The sequence below is a fragment of the Papio anubis genome, chromosome 10 (assembly GCF_008728515.1).
Source record: "Papio anubis isolate 15944 chromosome 10, Panubis1.0, whole genome shotgun sequence".
Classification (NCBI taxonomy): Eukaryota; Metazoa; Chordata; class Mammalia; order Primates; family Cercopithecidae; genus Papio; species Papio anubis.
In genome coordinates, this window is record NC_044985.1 from 79,346,836 (window position 1) to 79,365,797 (window position 18,962).

The 18,962-nt window shown below is 36.2% G+C and overlaps 1 protein-coding gene across 4 annotated transcripts in view; it reads left to right on the plus strand.

Annotated features, from left to right (window-relative positions):
• SLC39A10 (solute carrier family 39 member 10) overlaps positions 1-18,962 on the plus strand; it is an 82,331-nt gene that overhangs the window by 51,599 nt on the left and 11,770 nt on the right. For all 4 annotated transcript variants that reach the window (XM_017946732.3, XM_003907751.5, XM_017946731.3 and 1 more), the window contains exons 5-8: positions 1,642-1,830; positions 6,415-6,535; positions 9,595-9,963; positions 11,228-11,308. In XM_017946732.3, coding sequence (XP_017802221.1) covers positions 1,642-1,830; positions 6,415-6,535; positions 9,595-9,963; positions 11,228-11,308 — 760 coding nt within the window. The remainder of the gene's footprint in view (positions 1-1,641; positions 1,831-6,414; positions 6,536-9,594; positions 9,964-11,227; positions 11,309-18,962) is intronic.

The window sequence follows — 18,962 nt, forward strand, 5'->3', positions numbered from 1 at the left end:
TAGTCTTTATAAAAATCTCTTTGAATTAAAATTTGCAATATCAGTAGCAGTGAGTGGTCTTTTTAAATCTGTGTAGCATATCAGGTAAGCGTTTAAGAGAAATACAAAAGATGTTGTAATGATTATGTCTATTGCTGGTATGCCATCAGCATCTTTGAGCAGAAGTAGGCAGATACACTCAGTGTGCTGTTTTACAGTTAGCTCTTTACACGTGGGGGCATTTATCTTTTCACCTGGCATACCACTCCTTTTCTTCTCTTTGGGGACACTTCTGATTAATTATATGATCACAAACCCATATTCCTAGTACCATGCTTATCAACCTTTTTACAAGTTGCTCTCTATAACCTATCAATAGTTAGGTAGATAACTGTCTACCACCAGCTAAGAGTATTTAATTCACTCTTACTATTTTTACTTCAAATTATGAAAACAATGGGAATTTTTCTTTTCCAAATATAATATTGAAGTATTGAGTATTTTCCTTCTAGAGAATTTGGGAGACAGGATTGTATTTGTGTTGTTGTGTATATCGCCTCTTTTGTGCACTCTTGGCTGAGAATTCCAGATTTAGTATCTACAGCAATGTGTGACATTGCTGTTTTTTTTAATTAATAAATGAGTTAATGAATCTTAAGGCTGCAAGTATGAATTTTTTTGTTTCACCATTTCTACTAGCCATCAAGAATAACAATAGTTTCCTTTAGAACTGGGCCTAGTAAGAGTTACTGAAGTGAGAACAGTATTTAAGTGCTGTTTAACTTGTTTTTGTGTTAAGAAGGGTTAACTAAACCTAGCTGTTACCTTTTTGAGTGGTCTGATATCCTCTGAGAGGTTTAGGTATCTCTTTGGTTGACCACTAGTTAACGGGAAAAGAATACAAATAAATTTTAGAAGGAAGAAAGATACTTAAGTGCAGTTATCTAACTTATGTTCTATAAGATTACTATTGTGATACTTGTACATTTCATAATGTTGAAACGTAACTTTTTCTATACATACATTTATGATTGCTAAAGCTTTAAAATATAGAAAATTGCGTATTTAAGGATACCCTCTTGCTGACTTTCCACAGTATATGCAGAGATAGTGACCTTATTACCTCTGAAATAATTTATGAGAAGAAATTTATGAAATAATCTGTACAACAACTCCCCCGACATAAGTTGACCTATATAACAAACCTGTACTTAAAATAAAAATTAAAAGAAAAAAATATGTAACAATCAGTTTAAGATAGAATTAGATTACACGGAATCACAAGTGACTGCTGGTGAATTAGTTTGTGTATTTTGTTTCATTTTTACTAAATACTTGGCATGTAAGTAAATCGTGTTCACTTCAATTTACAAAGAACCCGTCACTCCCTATTATTATTTCTGGCTTGATTCTCTAACTATGGTATGTATCTTATTATTATATTCATTTGAGTTGGGGGTCTTTGAGTTACTATAAAATGTAGTAGTATTCTGGACAACTGAGAAAAGCAAATTAAATGGAAGACTAAGTGAGATATTACCTAGGGGAGCACTTTAAAACTTGAGAGGTATTTTTTCTGTGTTGTTTAGGAGATTATAATTTCAAAATTTTAAAAAGCATTTCAATTACTTGTTTAGAAGTTTTATTTGTTTTTATTAATAGTCTCAGGGTGGACATGATCACAGTCACCAACACGCACATGGGCATGGACATTCTCATGGACATGAATCGAAGAAGTTTTTGGAAGAATATGATGCTGTATTGAAAGGACTTGTTGCTCTAGGAGGCATTTACTTGCTATTTATCATTGAACACTGCATTAGAATGTTTAAGCACTACAAACAACAAAGAGTAAGTATTTTTTATTTATTTCATTTTATATCATAAAACTCAAAACAAAAATTATCCTTTTCTGGGTATATGCTTTCCTTAATTATGATGTTGGTGTCAGTTTTGTAATAGCTAATCTTTAGAGTAAAAAGCTGACTTTGATTTTTTAAAATTAAACATATGGTGGTGGTTATTTGTTTTTTTTGAGACAGAGTCTCCCTCTGTCATCCAGGCTAGAATGCAGTGTTATGATCATGGCTCACTGTAACCTAGACCTCCTGGGCTCAGGTGATCCTTTTGCCCCCGCCTCCCGAGTAGCTGGGACCGTAGGCACATGCCACCATGCCCAGCTAACTTTTATGTGTGTATGTATGTATGTATGTGTGTATTTATTTATTTTGAGACAGATTCTTGCTCTGTTGCCCAGGCTAGAATGCAGTGACATGATCTCCACTCACAGCAACCTCCACCTCTTAGGTTCAAGCAATTCTTGTGCCTTGGCCTCCTGAGTGGGTAGGACCACAGCTGCACACAACCATGCCTGGCTAGTTTTTGTATTTTTGGTGGAGATGGGGTTTTGCCATGTTGGCCAGGGTGGTCTCAAATTCCTGGCTTCAAGTGATCCACTTGCCTTAGCCTCCCAAACTGCTGGGATTACAGATGTGAGCCACCACGCCTGGTGCCCTCTAACTATTAAAAATTATTTGTAGAGACAGAGTTCTCAGTAAGTTGCCAGGCTGGTCTTGAACTCCTGGGTTCAAGTTCAAAGAGTTGGGATTACAGACATGAGGCACCACACCTGACATGACTTTGATCTTTGCCATTTTTTGTTATTATACATTTATTTTGGCATTTATAATCAAGATACGGCAGTCTCAGTTTCAGTTATTTTGTGTTACATCATACCTAATTGACTTAAATAGGATGGAAAAAGGTATTTTCCAATTATGTTTATTATAAAAATGCAAAATTATGTAAAGAGAAGCAAGTTTCATCAGTCTTCTTAGGCAATATTTTTAATCATAAGTGACTTTTATTGTAGTATTTTTTAATGAAAATGTTTTCACACAATACATTTCTTTATCAGAAGTGCCTCACCAATGATGGTACTGGAGGTAAGAGGTCAGATTAAGGGGGCTTTGTAGGAAGAAAATAAAATGAAATGATGGAAATGGTGACTCTTTTCAAGAATGATGCACCGCTTTGGAGATGATGCTTGATGCTTGGTTGAACTGTTGCTTAAATACTCTTGATTGTGATGCAGCTGTCTGTTTCACCTCACATTTATGAGAATAAGACAAATATCTAAGAAGAATTATCCTCCAAGAAAGTAAATTCAAGGCTGCTACCATTCACTATGATTTATAATCCTCCCTATTCTCTTCAGTTCACATCTGCCTTTTAAAGCTGTGTCCTGAATACATCTCACTAACATGTTTGTGATACTAACACTGATCATCTTTAGTGTATTCTGTTTAAGTAAAGCTTTCCACAAAAAAAAAGAATTGGAAACTTCGTTTTGTTAGTTAATTCCAGGTATCTTTTTTGGGATGGTCAAGATCTTAAAGATGCGCAGTCTACTCTTAAGATACAATTTTATGCTATTTTTGTTTCTGTTTTGTTTGCATATATGTGTGTTTTGTATATATTCCTTTCATGATTTGGAACAGATCTCTGAACTGCGATTCATGGGAGTGATTCTGGTTTACATAAAACTTATTTGTGTGACTATGACTCATTCCTCATGATTTCCAGTAGTTATCTAAATCATGAGAAAGAAATCTTACTTCTCATCTGTGTTTTCATATCTTATTTCAAATTGTATATTTTAGTTATATTTAGTCAGGACATCATCACATTGGTTTGCCTCCAAGGGAGAGATGATTAAGATAGTGAGCCTAGAAAAGAAGAATGATAAAAGGAAATGGGAAAGTTCAACTTAGAGAAAAGTAAAAGAGAGCTAACAGTATTTAGATTTGAAGGGGCTTGTGGAAGGTGAAGTAATTAATTCTGATGGACAAGTAGAGAATAAAATATGGTGGGAGGGATGCCAATGCAGAAGGTGCTGGAGGGAAACAAGAGTTGGCTAAGTAGATAACTGCAGAATAATTTGAAAGAGGTAGTGGGGCTTGAATGAGGGTCATGGCAGAAGAAATGGGAGGGGGGTGGAAAAGATGATTAAGGGAATTATTTAGATGAGAGAATCAAGAAGACTTCCTAGTTGATTAGATGTAAGACATATAAGTATTTAAAAGTTCATCACTACAATAAATTAGGTATTGCAAAGTTTGTAAAGAAGTTTTAGAATTGCCAATTGAGCATCTCTAATGTGACAATCTAAGATCTGAAATGCTCCGGTGAGCATTCCCTTTGACCGTCACGTCGGTACTCAAGTTTCAGATTTTGGAACATTTCAGATATCAGATAAATAAGTTTTTTGTTTTTTATAATTTGATCTTTTTAATCTCATTTTGAACCTAAAGTTACCAGTACTTATACATTTGCTTTTGCAAAGAAAACTGATATAAGAATGAAGTCACCAAACCATGACAGCTTTTTTGTAAATTTGAATTTGTAGGAAGTAAAACACTGGAAGGAACACCTTGGATATAGGGAGTGTACTCTAAATATTCAATAGTATGGAATTCTCAACTATATCAGAGAAGGGAATCTGGCCCGATAAATCAGGGCATCTGCTTTATGGTACATAGGACAATAAGTAACCTAAGATGAAAAGGTTATGGCATTCTTTTGAAGAAAGGAAATTAGTGATATTTGAGTAGAATAGATATTTGACAGTCTGTACAGAATAATCAACTGTTTCAGCTTTCAAACCACAAGTTAAATAATACACTAGATGTTGACTTGTTTCAGCAAATTGGGGACCTTGAGGGTAATGATTTGCAAGCTTCTAAGAAAGTGGACAATCAGAACCAAAGCAATTAAACTAAATCTCAGCTGGTGTTTTCATTTTATTTAATTTCTATATCCTTCTCATTGATTTTTGTACTATTGTTGGCTCCTCCTTCCTTTTTTTTCCCTTAACTCATGGTTGCCATTTTTTTTCTTCGCTTTAGGACTTGTCCATATCATTATTTTCCTGTGAATGTCTTAACTTTTCCCAGTTTCTATTGGCTTCGTGGTTTCCGTTAACCATTACTTCTCTTATTCTCTGTACCAGGATTCAAATGGGGAGTTCTGCTCTACTTGCCATTTGCTAGAGTCATTAACACTATCACATTAAAATTCGGCAGCCCACTGGATTAGGATGAGTAGGGCTGGAAAGTCCAAGAATACTTCATTCTCTTTCTGCACCTTAGTGCTTCTCCACGTGGCTTCTCTTCCTAGGAGAGAGCAGTCTTCTTCATAGGATAGTGGCTGGCTTCCCTGAGCAAAAGCAAAAGCTTCCAGATCTCTATAAAGCTAGTTCTGGATGTGGCACAGCGTCATTTCTCCTGCATTCTGTTGATCAAAACAAGTCAAAAGGCTAGCCAGAATTCCAGGGCAGGGGGGTAGATTCCAGGTCCTCATGGGTGGAGCAGAATGCTCCTACAGGGAGGGAGGAAATTGATAGTGGCCATCTTTGAGATTACTTCATGCTTTACTAGCCATGCAAACTTACTTATGCAGCAGTTAGAAGACTTAAACGTCTGAAACATAGTTAATAGCCTATAAACAAAACCAACAAGAAGAAAATGCCATGCCAGTCAATAAGCATCTCCCAGAGAAAACTTTTATTTCAACACTGTTCTAGAGTAATTATTTGCTTTCTTAAATTAACATACATTAGAAGCAGAAATTTAAGTTGAAAGAGTTGTTAGTGGTAGTTACATTGATAAACGAAGAAAGCAGTAAAAGCTAGACTGTGAAGACATACGATAAGAAAAATGTAAACCTAAACAATGAAGTACAATAATTAGTATTTGTAACTAATTAAGGACAGATTAAATTATGTTCTCCATCTAATTCCAAGGTGGTAAGAAAGGATGCTTGTCTTTACTATAAGACTAGTAAGAGTCACTTACTGTGATAGATCCTTTCATACATCACCTCATTTAATCCTCATAAGAATGTTATTTTTATTTTTACAGATGAATATTCTTATATTCAGTAAATTTAACAAACTTGCCCAAGTGTCAGATGGAAACTACAAACTTAAGACGCTCACTCAAATTTGACTCTCTTCTTTATGTCACATTCAGGGAAATACAGATTGCATTAAATATGAACGAAATTCAAACGAATAAGCTTTAGTTTTTTGGAACTTTCTGTTACCTTACACTTTTGGATAAGAGAGATTTTACACATATTATACACATTTCATTTGTTGCATCTAATAATTCAGTACGGTGTGTGCTCTCTTCTTAACTTCAAAGGAGATGAATGGAACCTCTTAGTTGAATGTTTAAAAAAATACAAATTTAGTTGGATTTTTCGTCTGTGGATTGCTTTACTCCCAGAAATTTTTTTTCACTCCCCTTTAAAATAATTTACATACAAAGTTAAGACCATTTTTACCTTTAGGTGTTAATGAGTCAATACTGTTGCTAATTGTGTCCTCGCATTTTATACTAATATCAGATACTTTTTTTTTTTTTTTTTTAGGGAAAACAGAAATGGTTTATGAAACAGAACACAGAAGAATCAACTATTGGAAGAAAACTTTCAGATCACAAGTTAAACAATACACCAGATTCTGACTGGCTTCAACTCAAGCCTCTTGCCGGTAGACAGCAATTCTGACTCAAGACAAACTTTTTTCTTTTTCTTTTTTCATTCAAATTTACATTTAATTTCTATTTACATTCATTCAATCTAAAATTAATACAGTAAACTAAATACAAGATGAAAAGCAGAAAAGTGTTACCCTCATAGCACTCCTAAAAAGGCAGATGAATAATTTATTTACCGATAGATGCAAAGCCAACTTGGGATAGGAGAAACAATAGTTTTAAGAGCAAACACATAGATGAACCCATCTTTCAGAAGTTATTCTAGATAATCCACTGAGATAATACTTGTGCTATAATGATAAGAATTACACAAGAAAAAGTACTGTATTAATCAGCAACAGACCACAGGTTATGTGTAACAAAGATTTTTGAGATGGAGTCTTGCTCTGTCGCCCAGGATGGAGTGCAGTGGCGCCATCTCGGCTCACTGCAAGCTCTGCTTCCCAGGTTCACCCATTCTCCTGCCTCAGCCTCCTGAGTAGCTGGGAGTACAGGCGCCCACCACCACGCCTGGCTATTGTTTTGTTTTGTTTTTTTGTATTTTTAGTAGCGACGGGGTTTCACCGTGTTAGCCAGGGTGGTCTTGATCTCCTGACCTCGCAATCCACTCGCCTCAGCCTCCCAGAGTGCTGGGATTACAGGAGTGAGCCACCGCGCCCGGCCGACAAATACTTTTATGATAGTTTGTCTAGCTTGCTAGTGTCTCCTCCTGTGAAAAAAGGTAGATGTTTGGACATTGATGTTTTTGAGAAATTAACCATTTTCGAAACCTCAAAATCTGTTCTTCATCAATTCAACATTTCTTATGGGAATAATCTTAGATCTAGCCCTTTTAAGCTAGGAGCCATATGATTAAATATTCGAAATAGGTCCTATATGAAATATGTGATCCAAGGCTCAGAATATTAATACTATCTAAGATACATCTTGTTTATAATCATTTATTACCTGTGGTAAAGAATGTTGAATTTATGGAGTATCATAGATGCATTCTCTACCCCTCCCCCTCAAATTATCTTCTGTCTCAAAAAATAGTATGGAAAAATCCCTCTTGAAGGATTCAAATTAGTTAAAACCATAGAAGGGGAAAAACAACAAAATTTTCCTGAAAATCTGTTTCAAGTTCAGTATTTAATACTTTACATTAATAATCACTGCTGGTTTATAAATCCCAATTTAGTTATTCTGTAATGCTACAAACCTTATAATCAAATTAGTAAACTTCAATGATTATATTTTAATTAAAAAACAGCATGTGTAAAATAAAAATGTATCCTATAATAACTGATTTTAAAGAAAATAATCGGCCGGGCGCGGTGGCTCAAGCCTGTAATCCCAGCACTTTGGGAGGCCGAGACGGGCGGATCACAAGGTCAGGAGATCGAGACCATCCTGGCTAACACGGCGAAACCCCGTCTCTACTAAAAACACAAAAAATTAGCCGGGCGAGGTGGCGGCGCCTGTGGTCCCAGCTACTCGGGAGGCCGAGGCAGGAGAATAGCGGGAACCCGGGAGGCGGAGCTTGCAGTGAGCTGAGATCTGGCCACTGCACTCCAGCCTGGGCGACAGAGCAAGACTCCGTCTCAAAAAAAAAAAAAAAAAAAAAAAAAAAAGAAAATAATCAAGTGATGAAAAAAGCACTTAATCTCTTTCATATACTTACCTGGTTTAATCATAAAGAACTCTCTTAGAAACTCAAGACTAGTGGCTGGGTGCAGTGGCTCACGCGGGTAATCCCAGCACTTTGGGAGGCCGAGGTGGGCGGATGAAGAGGTTGGGAGTTCAAGACCAGTCTGACCAATATGGTGAAACCCTGTCTCTACTAAAAATACAAAAATTAGCTGGGTGTGGTGGTATGCACCTGTAGTCCCAGCTACTCAGATGGCTGAGGCAGGAGAATCGCTTGAACCTGGGAGGCAGAGGTTGCAGTGAGCCAAGATCGTGCCATTGCACTCCAGCCTGGGTGACAAAGGAAAGAAACTCAAGACTAGTAATGTCGACATCATCTTTTAAACTAGGATTGAATTTTTACAAATAAATATAAATAAGCAATATTGCATAGGTGTGTGCTTTCTATGACACTAATGTGACACTTGACATGTTTTCACAGTCATAGTAAGGATATCCATTTATGAAACTTTCCACAGCATGGGAAATAAATTTCACTTAATAAATGGGAAGTCAGAAAAATTGATGTATTTGTGTGGCTGGCAGGCATGCAATTAATGCTTTTTATGCAGAAAAGTTGCAGTGTTTGCCACTATTGCTGACAGTACTAATTATGAAAACAGTTTAACTGGGGTGGTTATACCAGCCGGTCACAGTGTGCATGTTACTAGTAAATAGGACTGAGGAGGAATATTTTGGTAAATTTCACTGGAATTTGGTCAGGCGGTCAGCACTACAGTTAGTAAATACATTTGAAAACAAGTGTCAGAGTATCACAAGCCATTTACTGTCTGAAAGAATGCCTGTACATACCAGCATAGCTTTTTGGGTTTTGGCTTTTCAGACATCACAAATTGTCAGAGAACAAGGATCTGCACTTTAAGTACAATTCTGCTCTTTATCATTATTGTAGCTTCTAATTTACCAGCTACAGTTAATAAAGTTCTCAGTAGGCTGCTGCAATAAGGGAGGAGGGGTCTAGAGGGAGTGATTTTTTTTTTAAAGACACTTTCTATCCGAAGATGAACTTTTATCGAACTTATATCTTCATGCTTTCCAATTTTTCTCCTCACTTTGCCTGCTTTTGGTTTCAGTTCCCTCCCACTGACCTCATCTGGAGCATCTTTTGAATCTCCCGCCAAACCAGTTTCTTCTTTGTGTGTGTTTGTTTTGTTTTGTTTTGCTTATTTTTTTATTGGACTCCAGAAATCATTTTTCTATTAGAATGGCTTCTAAATAATTTTAGGGAAATATATTTATTTAAGATTTCTAAAAGACATTCATTTAAGAAATGTTCATTGCACTGCTATTTTGTCTAGGTTTAAATTAGCAAATATCCATGCATTTAAATGTTGATAAAGCATATCCTTTGCTGTAAATACAGGAACTGATGACTCAGTTGTTTCTGAAGATCGACTGAATGAAACTGAACTGACAGATTTAGAAGGCCAACAAGAATCCCCTCCTAAAAATTACCTTTGTATAGAAGAGGAGAAAATCATAGACCATTCTCACAGTGATGGATTACATACCATTCATGAGCATGATCTCCATGCTGCTGCACATAACCACCACGGCGAGAACAAAACTGTACTGAGGAAGCATAATCACCAGTGGCACCACAAGCATTCTCATCATTCCCATGGTCCCTGTCATTCTGGATCCGATCTGAAAGAAACAGGAATAGCTAATATAGCCTGGATGGTGATCATGGGGGACGGCATCCACAACTTCAGTGATGGGCTCGCAATTGGTAAGTGGACTGGAAACCACTGTCTCTTCTAATCTTATGGATTATAATATGTATGATTAAATTTGGCTGGAGCTTAACAAATATACTGTTATGTATCACTCTGGTCAGTTGATTTTCCCAAAGGCTACAGTTTGGTGTTCAGTTGTTACATTTGGAGGTGTAAGGGTATAATTTAGTGGGGTTTTTTTGAACATGTAAACAAATGTCTGTAGTATATTTGTTTAATAACTTGATTTCTCAAAGTACAGTTACCATATTGAAAAAGCTGCTTAACATTATATTTTCAAATGCATTTACATGTCCCTGAAAGAGAACAGTTTAATTTCAATCTTAGGTTTAATAAATTTTCCGTATCTTTGAAAAGGCAAAAAAAAAAAAAAAATTACAACATTGAAAATCCATTGTACTAAATTCAAATATATTAGTATCTTGCTAAAGTAAACTGATATTACCAGTTAAAGAGAACATTAAGTGTGATCAATACATTATTTTCTTTGAGATCCAGACTCTGTTAGCACCCAGAAGTAGGCTTTGGTTTCTTTCAGAAAGCAGAGACAATGTTTTTGAATTTACAGTAACTGTTTTTTGTTTTGTTTTGTTTTTGTTTTTTTAATAGAGACAGAGTCTAGCTATGCTTCCCAGGCTGGTCTTGAACTCCTGACCTCAAGCAATCCTTCTGCCTCAGCCTCCCAAAGTGCTAGGATTACAGGCATGAGCCACCATGTTCAGCCTATAGTAGCTGTTAATACTAAAGAATAAATAATTCTGCTTGTAGACCTAAATGCATTTATACGTCTGACCTCAGTCCTCAACACTACCAGACAAGTAATACTTTGTGCCATTTATTTTCTAGGTCTAGAAAAGTTTTGATAAGGATATTAGCCATTTAAATCCTTATAAAGATCAATGTGAGAGAGCAAGTACAATCTTAGACTTATAAGACTTAAAGTTGACCATCAAACTACTACTTTGAAGCTCGGAAAATTGTTACTATCCCTGAGATATTAGTGAGTTGGAAGGCTACAAAATAGAGAATTAAATTCAATATGGAATATTGCTTTTATTGAATAGCTATTTCTCTAGTTGTCACATACCTATTATACCCCACTATATGTTCAAAAACTATAGTGTGTAAGATAAGTGAGTCACTCATATATTAAGAAATTAATTTAGATAGGCAAAGGAAACTGCATCTGTCATTAATGAAAATGTGAAGAGTTAAGATCAGCAAAGCTCACTTGTTTTTTTTTCTTATCTTCCTCAGGTGCAGCTTTCAGTGCTGGATTGACGGGAGGAATCAGTACTTCTATAGCTGTCTTCTGTCATGAACTGCCACATGAATTAGGTAATATAACCTTAAAAATTTTACCAGATTTCATCAAATGTAAGACTTCCTTAATTGAAATTGCATTCAAATTTCAGAGATGTTCAAGCATAAAAAATGGCTGATGGCAACTATAGTGTCACTAATTGTAAGATATTTCATGATGTTAAAATATGGAAAATATGCTTCTTAAGATTGATGAAATGTTCATTTCTGTGTGGTTTCCTTTGCATTCAATAACATAGTTATGCTGTTATAATGAAGATTATAGATTATGACTGGTTCACTAAGTATAACTTTTAAAAAGAAGTATTTCTTAATTTAAATGCCACATTTTGCTGTTAATCTACTTTTATTTCATATACCATGTAGACTATATTTTTAAAAGAATCAGGGTAAAGTTTGCAATTACATAATTGAAAGTTTTCCTAGATGTACCTAAGGCAGTCTTTCTTCATAAATAATGGAAAGTTATTATTGATGTTCAAAAAAGTTACCTGGATGGTTATTAAAGATAGGGTTGTGTTCTTAACTCTGTTACTAACCAGCACTGAGGTTTTAGAGTAATCATTTATTTCCAAAGCTCTTATTTTATCTATGAAGTAAGAAGGTTGGATGATTTCTGTTTTCATTTTATATATTTTAATATTATAATCTTAATACCCAAAAATCTAGTATGTGTTTCTTACGTGATTTTGGTAGGATGGAGCTGAATACTCAAAAAGTAATCTTTGAAAACCTGTATTTTTATTTTTTCATTTTAAAAAATGTTTTCTTCTTTATCGATACACTTTCAACTATAGTAATCATATATATTATGTTGGACTTGATTCTTTTTTTTTCCGAATGCATTTCCCATTTGCCCTTAGAAATGAACGCTAGAAATGAGCTGCACTTTTTTTTTTTCTAAAAGAGAAATGGGTTACATTCTGCTCACTTTGATTCCCTCTCCTTATACATCCCCTATGTTTCTTACCTTATGTTACTTCTTATTATGTTTTAAAACTCTCCATCCCAATTACGATGAGTTAATTTAATATATGGCTTCTGCCCAGTACTCAGAAATGTGCTTTCACCACATTTTACGTATTTAGCACCTACTATTGGACACAGCACATGGCCTTTAATTTCCTCCTGTCACAGATAGTAAGTAGTGCATTGAACATCTCTAGACTTGGTACCTGTCAACTCCTCTGAGATATATACTCAGAAACAGAATTGACAGGTCTAGGGTATGCATGCTAAAGCAGTATGATTTCCAAACAGCGATATCTGAAAGTTCTTGTTGCCACAACCCTCCCAACACTTGGCATTAGCTCACTTTCTTTTTTTTTTTTTTCCTTTGAGACAGAATCTTGCTCTGCTGCCCAAGCTGGAGTGCAGTGGCATGATCTCAACTCACTTCAGCCACTGTCCCCCGGGTTCGAGTGATTCTCATGCCTTAGCCTCCCAAGTAGCTGGGACTACAGGCGTGCACCACCACACCTGGCTCATTTTTTTTTTTTTTTTTGAGACAGAGTTTTGCTCTTGTTGCCCAGGATGGAGTACAATGGTGTGATCTTGGCTCACCCCAACCTCCACCTCCCGGGTTCAAGCAATTTTCCTGCCTCAGCCTCCCGAGTAGCTGGGATTATAGGCTTGCGCCACCATGCCTGGCTAATTTTGTATTTTTAGTAGAGACGGGGTTTCTCCATGTTGGTCAGGCTGGTCTCGAACTCCCAACCTCGGGTGATCTGCCTGCCTCGGCCTCCCAGAGTCCTGGAATTACAGGCATGAGCCACTGTGCCCGGCCATAATTTTTGTATTTTTAGTAGAGACAGGGTTTCACCATGTTGGCCAGGCTGGTTTTGAACTCCTGACCTCAAGTGATCTGCCTGCCTCAGCCTCCCAAGGTGCTGAGATTACAGGTGTGAGCCACTGCACCTGGCCTTAACTTTCTCTGTTTTACCAAGGTAATGGATGTAAACCATTTCTTTTTTATTTTAGTTGGTATTTATTGGTTTACCAATTTAGTTTCTCTCCACATGCAGTAGTGCTTTGGGTTTTCCTCTTTTATAAATTAGAAAACAGTAGCTTAAGATGTAAATACTCATTCACATGCAAAATATCTGAGGGAAATGGAGATGGCATTAATTTGAAAGAAAAAAATACTAATGTCACCTTTTGAATATGCAAGGGATTTGTTCATGTGTTTTCTAATTTAATTTTTCTGAAAACTCACCTGGCTATGAAATGTCTGTCATTTGTGCGTAATTGTCTTGATTTGTAGTATTTGCTTATTTTTAATGTAACTTACCATATGATTTTCTTGAAAAATCAGTAACTTCTTACATAAAGCAGTAAAAATATGTTAGTGCATACTTGGTGCTGATTCCTTGGGGCTTGATTCTGCATGGTTTCATTTACCTTGCCAACTTCAGACACATAATCTTATCTCTTGTTCATGCCCATTATCCTTTATCCAGACCAAGTCATCACTGCCTTTGTGGTGTTTTGCTTAGACAGTTTCCATAGTCTTTGTATCTCGGGTTTTATTCTGTTGTAGTATATCATTGCCAGATATATCTGTTTAAATGTGATGTTTTCATATAATTAAAGTCTTTCAGTAACTTTCCTGACATATAAAATAGAGCTGGACTTTATTAGTCACATTTTTTTTCCTCCTGTAACAGGGTTTCCCTCTGTTGCCTAGGCTGCAGTGCAGTGGCGTGATCACGGCTCAATGCAGCCTTGACCTCCTGGGCTCAAATGATCCTCCTACCTCAGCATCCTGAGTAGTTGGGACTACAGGCAAGCACCACCATGCCCAGCTAATTTTTGTATTTTTGATAGATAGGGTGTTGTCATGTTGCCCAAGCTGGTCTTGAACTCCTGGGCTCAAGTGATCCACCTCCCTCAACCTCCTAAAGTGCTGGAATTACAGGTGTGAGCCACCATGCCCAGCTATGAGTCACGCTTTCAATGACCTTCACTTCTCTCTACCTACCTTTTTGGTGTTACCTGCAGTACATCCTGTTACATGTTTTTCATTTCAACTAAATGCAATTCACCAAATGTGTAGTGTGGGTGCCTGAATCTGTTTCTTTGTTTATACCATTCTCCTACATGGCTGGCTCAAATACTTCTGTTCCTAGTTTATCATGTTAAGAACTTTCAACTTTATTACTGTCTTTTACCTCATGCCTTGGATTACTGTTTCCTCTAAATTTTTATGTTTGCTTTCTCGGGGTCCTTCGCCCATTTTCTTGTTAGATGCCCAATTTCTTAAACTGTAGTTTTTTAATGCATAGATACTATGTCTTATACTCTTCTCTATCACATACTGCTGTTAATCTATCACATACTGCTTTTAGTCTAACTCCACAAATCAAGGCTATCAGTTTTTATATATGAGTAACATGTTGCCTCATATTTAATCTTTCACTAAAAAAACCCACTATTTTTAGTAATAGACTTGGATAATCATGCATATACCTCCATAATGTACTAGAAAAGCCTCTGACTTTCCTTCCTGTTCATCTACCCACTACCCGATGAATGGCGTGTCAGGCTACCTCAAGTTTAAATGTGGTTTTGTCAAATTGCCCTAACCTTGAAGTATTCACTCAGACACAGAATTGAGAACAAGTTGGAGATTAAGGATGGTGACCTTCTTACCACTTCTTTTTCTGTCTGCAATTTCTCATTGAAGGCGTGACACACAAGGACTGATAACCACGTGTAGGACAAATGCATTACATACATTAATGGCTAGGTAAACCCTTGATACTCAATGCAGAGCTCTGGTAAAAAACTGGAGCGGAGAACTCTGCTTGGGCCAGGACCCCCTAGTGAGTCATTCAGACCTCAGATGTCTACCTGTTTTATCCCACAAATCAGAGGTTGAGATGTTGCTACTGCTGTGAGAGGAAATGTCAAGCCAGAGTATACTGAATTTTGCCAGAGGGAAACGAGTAGGCTTTCAGAAAAATGTGCATTTTTCCTAATGTTAAATTGACATAAACTGTACCATACTCTAGCTGGATAGGCTACTAGGGAAGAAACAGTGTAAAGAAATGGCCCAGCTTCTTCTTCTGGAGGTGACAGAAAGGCCTCTGGTCCTTGTATCTATCAACAAGTTAAGAAGTGGTCTAGGGACCATAAATAAAGGAAGTAAGAATATGATCGTGGAGCCTAGTTTTTGTCTTAAGGCACAGCAAAGGGCACTTTTGTACAATAGGACCAGGTCAGTGTTCCTACTCTGACCAGATCATCTACTCTTAGTCGGAGAGAAACAAGATGTGGAGAAAGGCATACACGGTTCTTCCTCAGAACTCCCAAGCACAGGGAAAGTCATTCCTCTGTGGGTTGAGTTAGAAGCACGGCAGATAGAGCCAGGGAGAAGTCCACTCCCCACTTTCTAGGTTAAGATGTTGAAAAGGCAGTATAGTATGTCACATTTCAGGATAATCTATTTGATCTAAAACCTAATTTTACCCTGTTACATTTTTTATTATGAATTCTTAAAACGATTCTGAGATTTCCATACTGATCTCAGACCCTTGGAGGAAAAACATGTTTTCAAATTACATTGCAATACACTGGAGACTGACCCTCAGTTGGTCAGTAATTCCAAGTTCTAGTGTTCTATTTCTGAGCAGATTGCTGTTTCTCCAGTGGTATATTCACTGAGACACATAATTGAAAATGAGTTGTTTTGGAGATTAATGATGGTTACCTTCTTACCACTTACCCCTTTTTCTCTCTGCAGTTGCTGCACATGTGTTTTGTAGTTGTGTTTAGAAATGTGATATGTAAAAACATATCCCTAGAACCATAGAATAACATATAGTTCAGGGAGTTTGACGCTAAGAGACATGAAGAAATTGAAAGCATTTGAGGAAATAGCAAACTCACATCTCATTTTGTGTTTGCTCTCTGGTGTGGTAATGGGTTAAATTGCCTGAATTATTAAGTCCTTACTCTGTTTTCTGTGTTTGCCAAACTTATGTAGCTGAATTTAAGTTACAATACTACTTTGTCTTATCTCTTCACTTTTTTCCACCTTCCTTCAATAAGGAACTGTATAAGCATTTGAAGAATAATTTACATAAAAGCCTGTAGTAGGAGGAGGCCATCTATAGGGGATATAATATTGGGGACCATCGGGGGCAGGAGGAAGACAGCCGCTTCCAGGTTTGAACTTAGGACGGATCAACCACTTGGGTGTCGTCTGCACTCCCAGAACAGCCCCCGGGTCTTGGAGTCCACGAGGGTTTCACAAACTCCTGCCTGAATTCTGAGACTCCACAGAAAGGCTTTTGACTGTGGATAGATACAGAATTCTTCTTGTGGATGTTGGGATATGAGTGGGTCACCTTCCATTTTGACATCTTGGTCTATCACAATTTCCCAAACATTCTTCTTGATGTTGAGTAATGTGTTTCAACTTCAAGGAAATAACATTTTAATAAATAAATATAGCCATGGGGCAAGGGTTAGAAAACTTAGCTGTTGGGTACTGGGTACTATTGTGTAGTATACCAAGGTGATCATTCAATCATACCCCCACACCTCAGCATCACATAATATACCTCTGTAACAATCCTGTACATGTACCTCATGCTTCTAAAATGAAAGTTGAACAAGAAAAAATATGTAGCCATATTACTAAGACTCAATTAAGAGAGGTTATAGTGTTGTACATTTTTCCTTTCCTCTCAAATTAAGGATTACATAGAAATTTAAAATGAGATTTTCATAATGTGTTAAACTGTCCGTGGGAAATTGAACATTCATTGTATACATTTATGTAGAATTTTAACATGTATACAACCATTTTTTAAGACAAGAATAAAGAACCTTAAAATATACATGTTTTTAAAAATCCTCAATAGTGGATGTTAACAGATGTTAACATCTATAGCATTGGATCTCATTAGTTTAACAGCTTTGGCAGGCACACCTCATTCATTGTGCTAATGATACCCTTTGTCAGCAGGAAGGAAAGAATATTGATTTATCAAAAGATGAATAGATTTGCATGTTTAGTATAAATCCCTGCTGTGAGGATTCCTTTGACTTAGTTTTAAAATGTTTATACAGGTTCTTACTGAGAAGGGAAATGAGGAAAAAGGGAAAAACATGCTGATACCTTTGAGAATTTATAACTTGAGATAAGACTACAACCAAGATAGATTTGAAAATAAAATAATTCACTTGATACAAAGATAATTATACAAAAATCATTTGTATTGCTATATACTAGCAATCAACAGTTGAAAATTAAAATTTTATAATAGTATCAAAAACGTGTAATATTTAGCTTAACTCTAACAATATGTGTAGACCTACAAATCATCAATAAAAGAAACCAAAGGAGACTTCAATGAAGAGCTATACCAGGTTCAGGGACCAGAAGACTATTGTTAAGATGTTAATTTTTTCCTATAGACACAGTGAATTCTCAGTAAAAAATCCAGCAGGCTTTTTTGCAGAGATGAACAAGCTTTTTAAAAATTTTATATGGAAAGGGGAAGGAACTTAAATAGCCGTAGAATTTTGGAAAAGGGCAGCCAAGTTGATTTAAGATTTACTATAAAGCCACGGTAATCAAAACAGTTGGAATTGGTGAAAGAGTAGACACATAAATCAGTGGAACAAAGCAAAGAGTCCTCATATATATGGCAATTTATTTTCAACAGAAATACAAAGAAAATTCCATGTTGAAAGGATGGGATAGTATTTTCAACAAATGGCACTGTAACAATTGGACATCTACGTGCAATTAAAAAAAAAGGAAGAAAGAAAAATACCTTTGACCCATATCTCACTATAGAAAAAAAAAAATAAACTCAAAATAGGTAATCTAAATGGAGACTCTTAAAAATAGAAGAAAATATAGAATATCTCTGTGTCTTTGGGTTAGGCAAAGTATTCTTAGATACAGCACTAAGAGCTTGCACCATTAAGGAAAATAGTCATAAAATACACTTCTTACAAATTAAAAACTCTTCACAAAAGACAGTTAACAAAAAGGTAAGCCACAAACTGGGACAAAATATTTGGACAATACATACCTGACAGAAGACTTCAATCACAGGAAAACAAACAGCCCAACAAAATAAAATAGACAAAAAGACTTGAACAACATTTCACTGAAGAAAGTATACAGATGAGATTTTAGATGCTGGATTTCAAATTATGGGCTGATTAGGATGTGGAACAGCTAGAGCTCCTATACATTGCTGGCAGGGATGCAATTTCTTATAAAATTAGAAATATGCTTAACTGTATGGCCCAGTGACCCCACTTAATAGGTGTCTGGCCAAGAGAAACGAAAACTTATGTTGACACAAAAGGCCTGTTTATGAATGTGTGCAGTGTCTTTTGCCATAATTACCAAAAACTGTAAACAACCTAAATGTTCTTTGCTGGTGAATGTAGATAAATAAACTGTGGTTCATCTGTGGAATACTACTCAGCAATAAAATAATTTTCTGATATACACAGTAACACGAATGAGTCTTACATGCATTATTCTAAGTGAACAAAATCTAAACTTGAAAGACTACATACTGTGTGCTTCTATTTAGATGATGTTCTGGTAAAGGCAAAATCATAGGAACAGAAAGCAGATTGTTGTTTGCCTAAGGGCGAGTGGCCTAACAAAATTTGGAAGGGTAATTAAACAGTT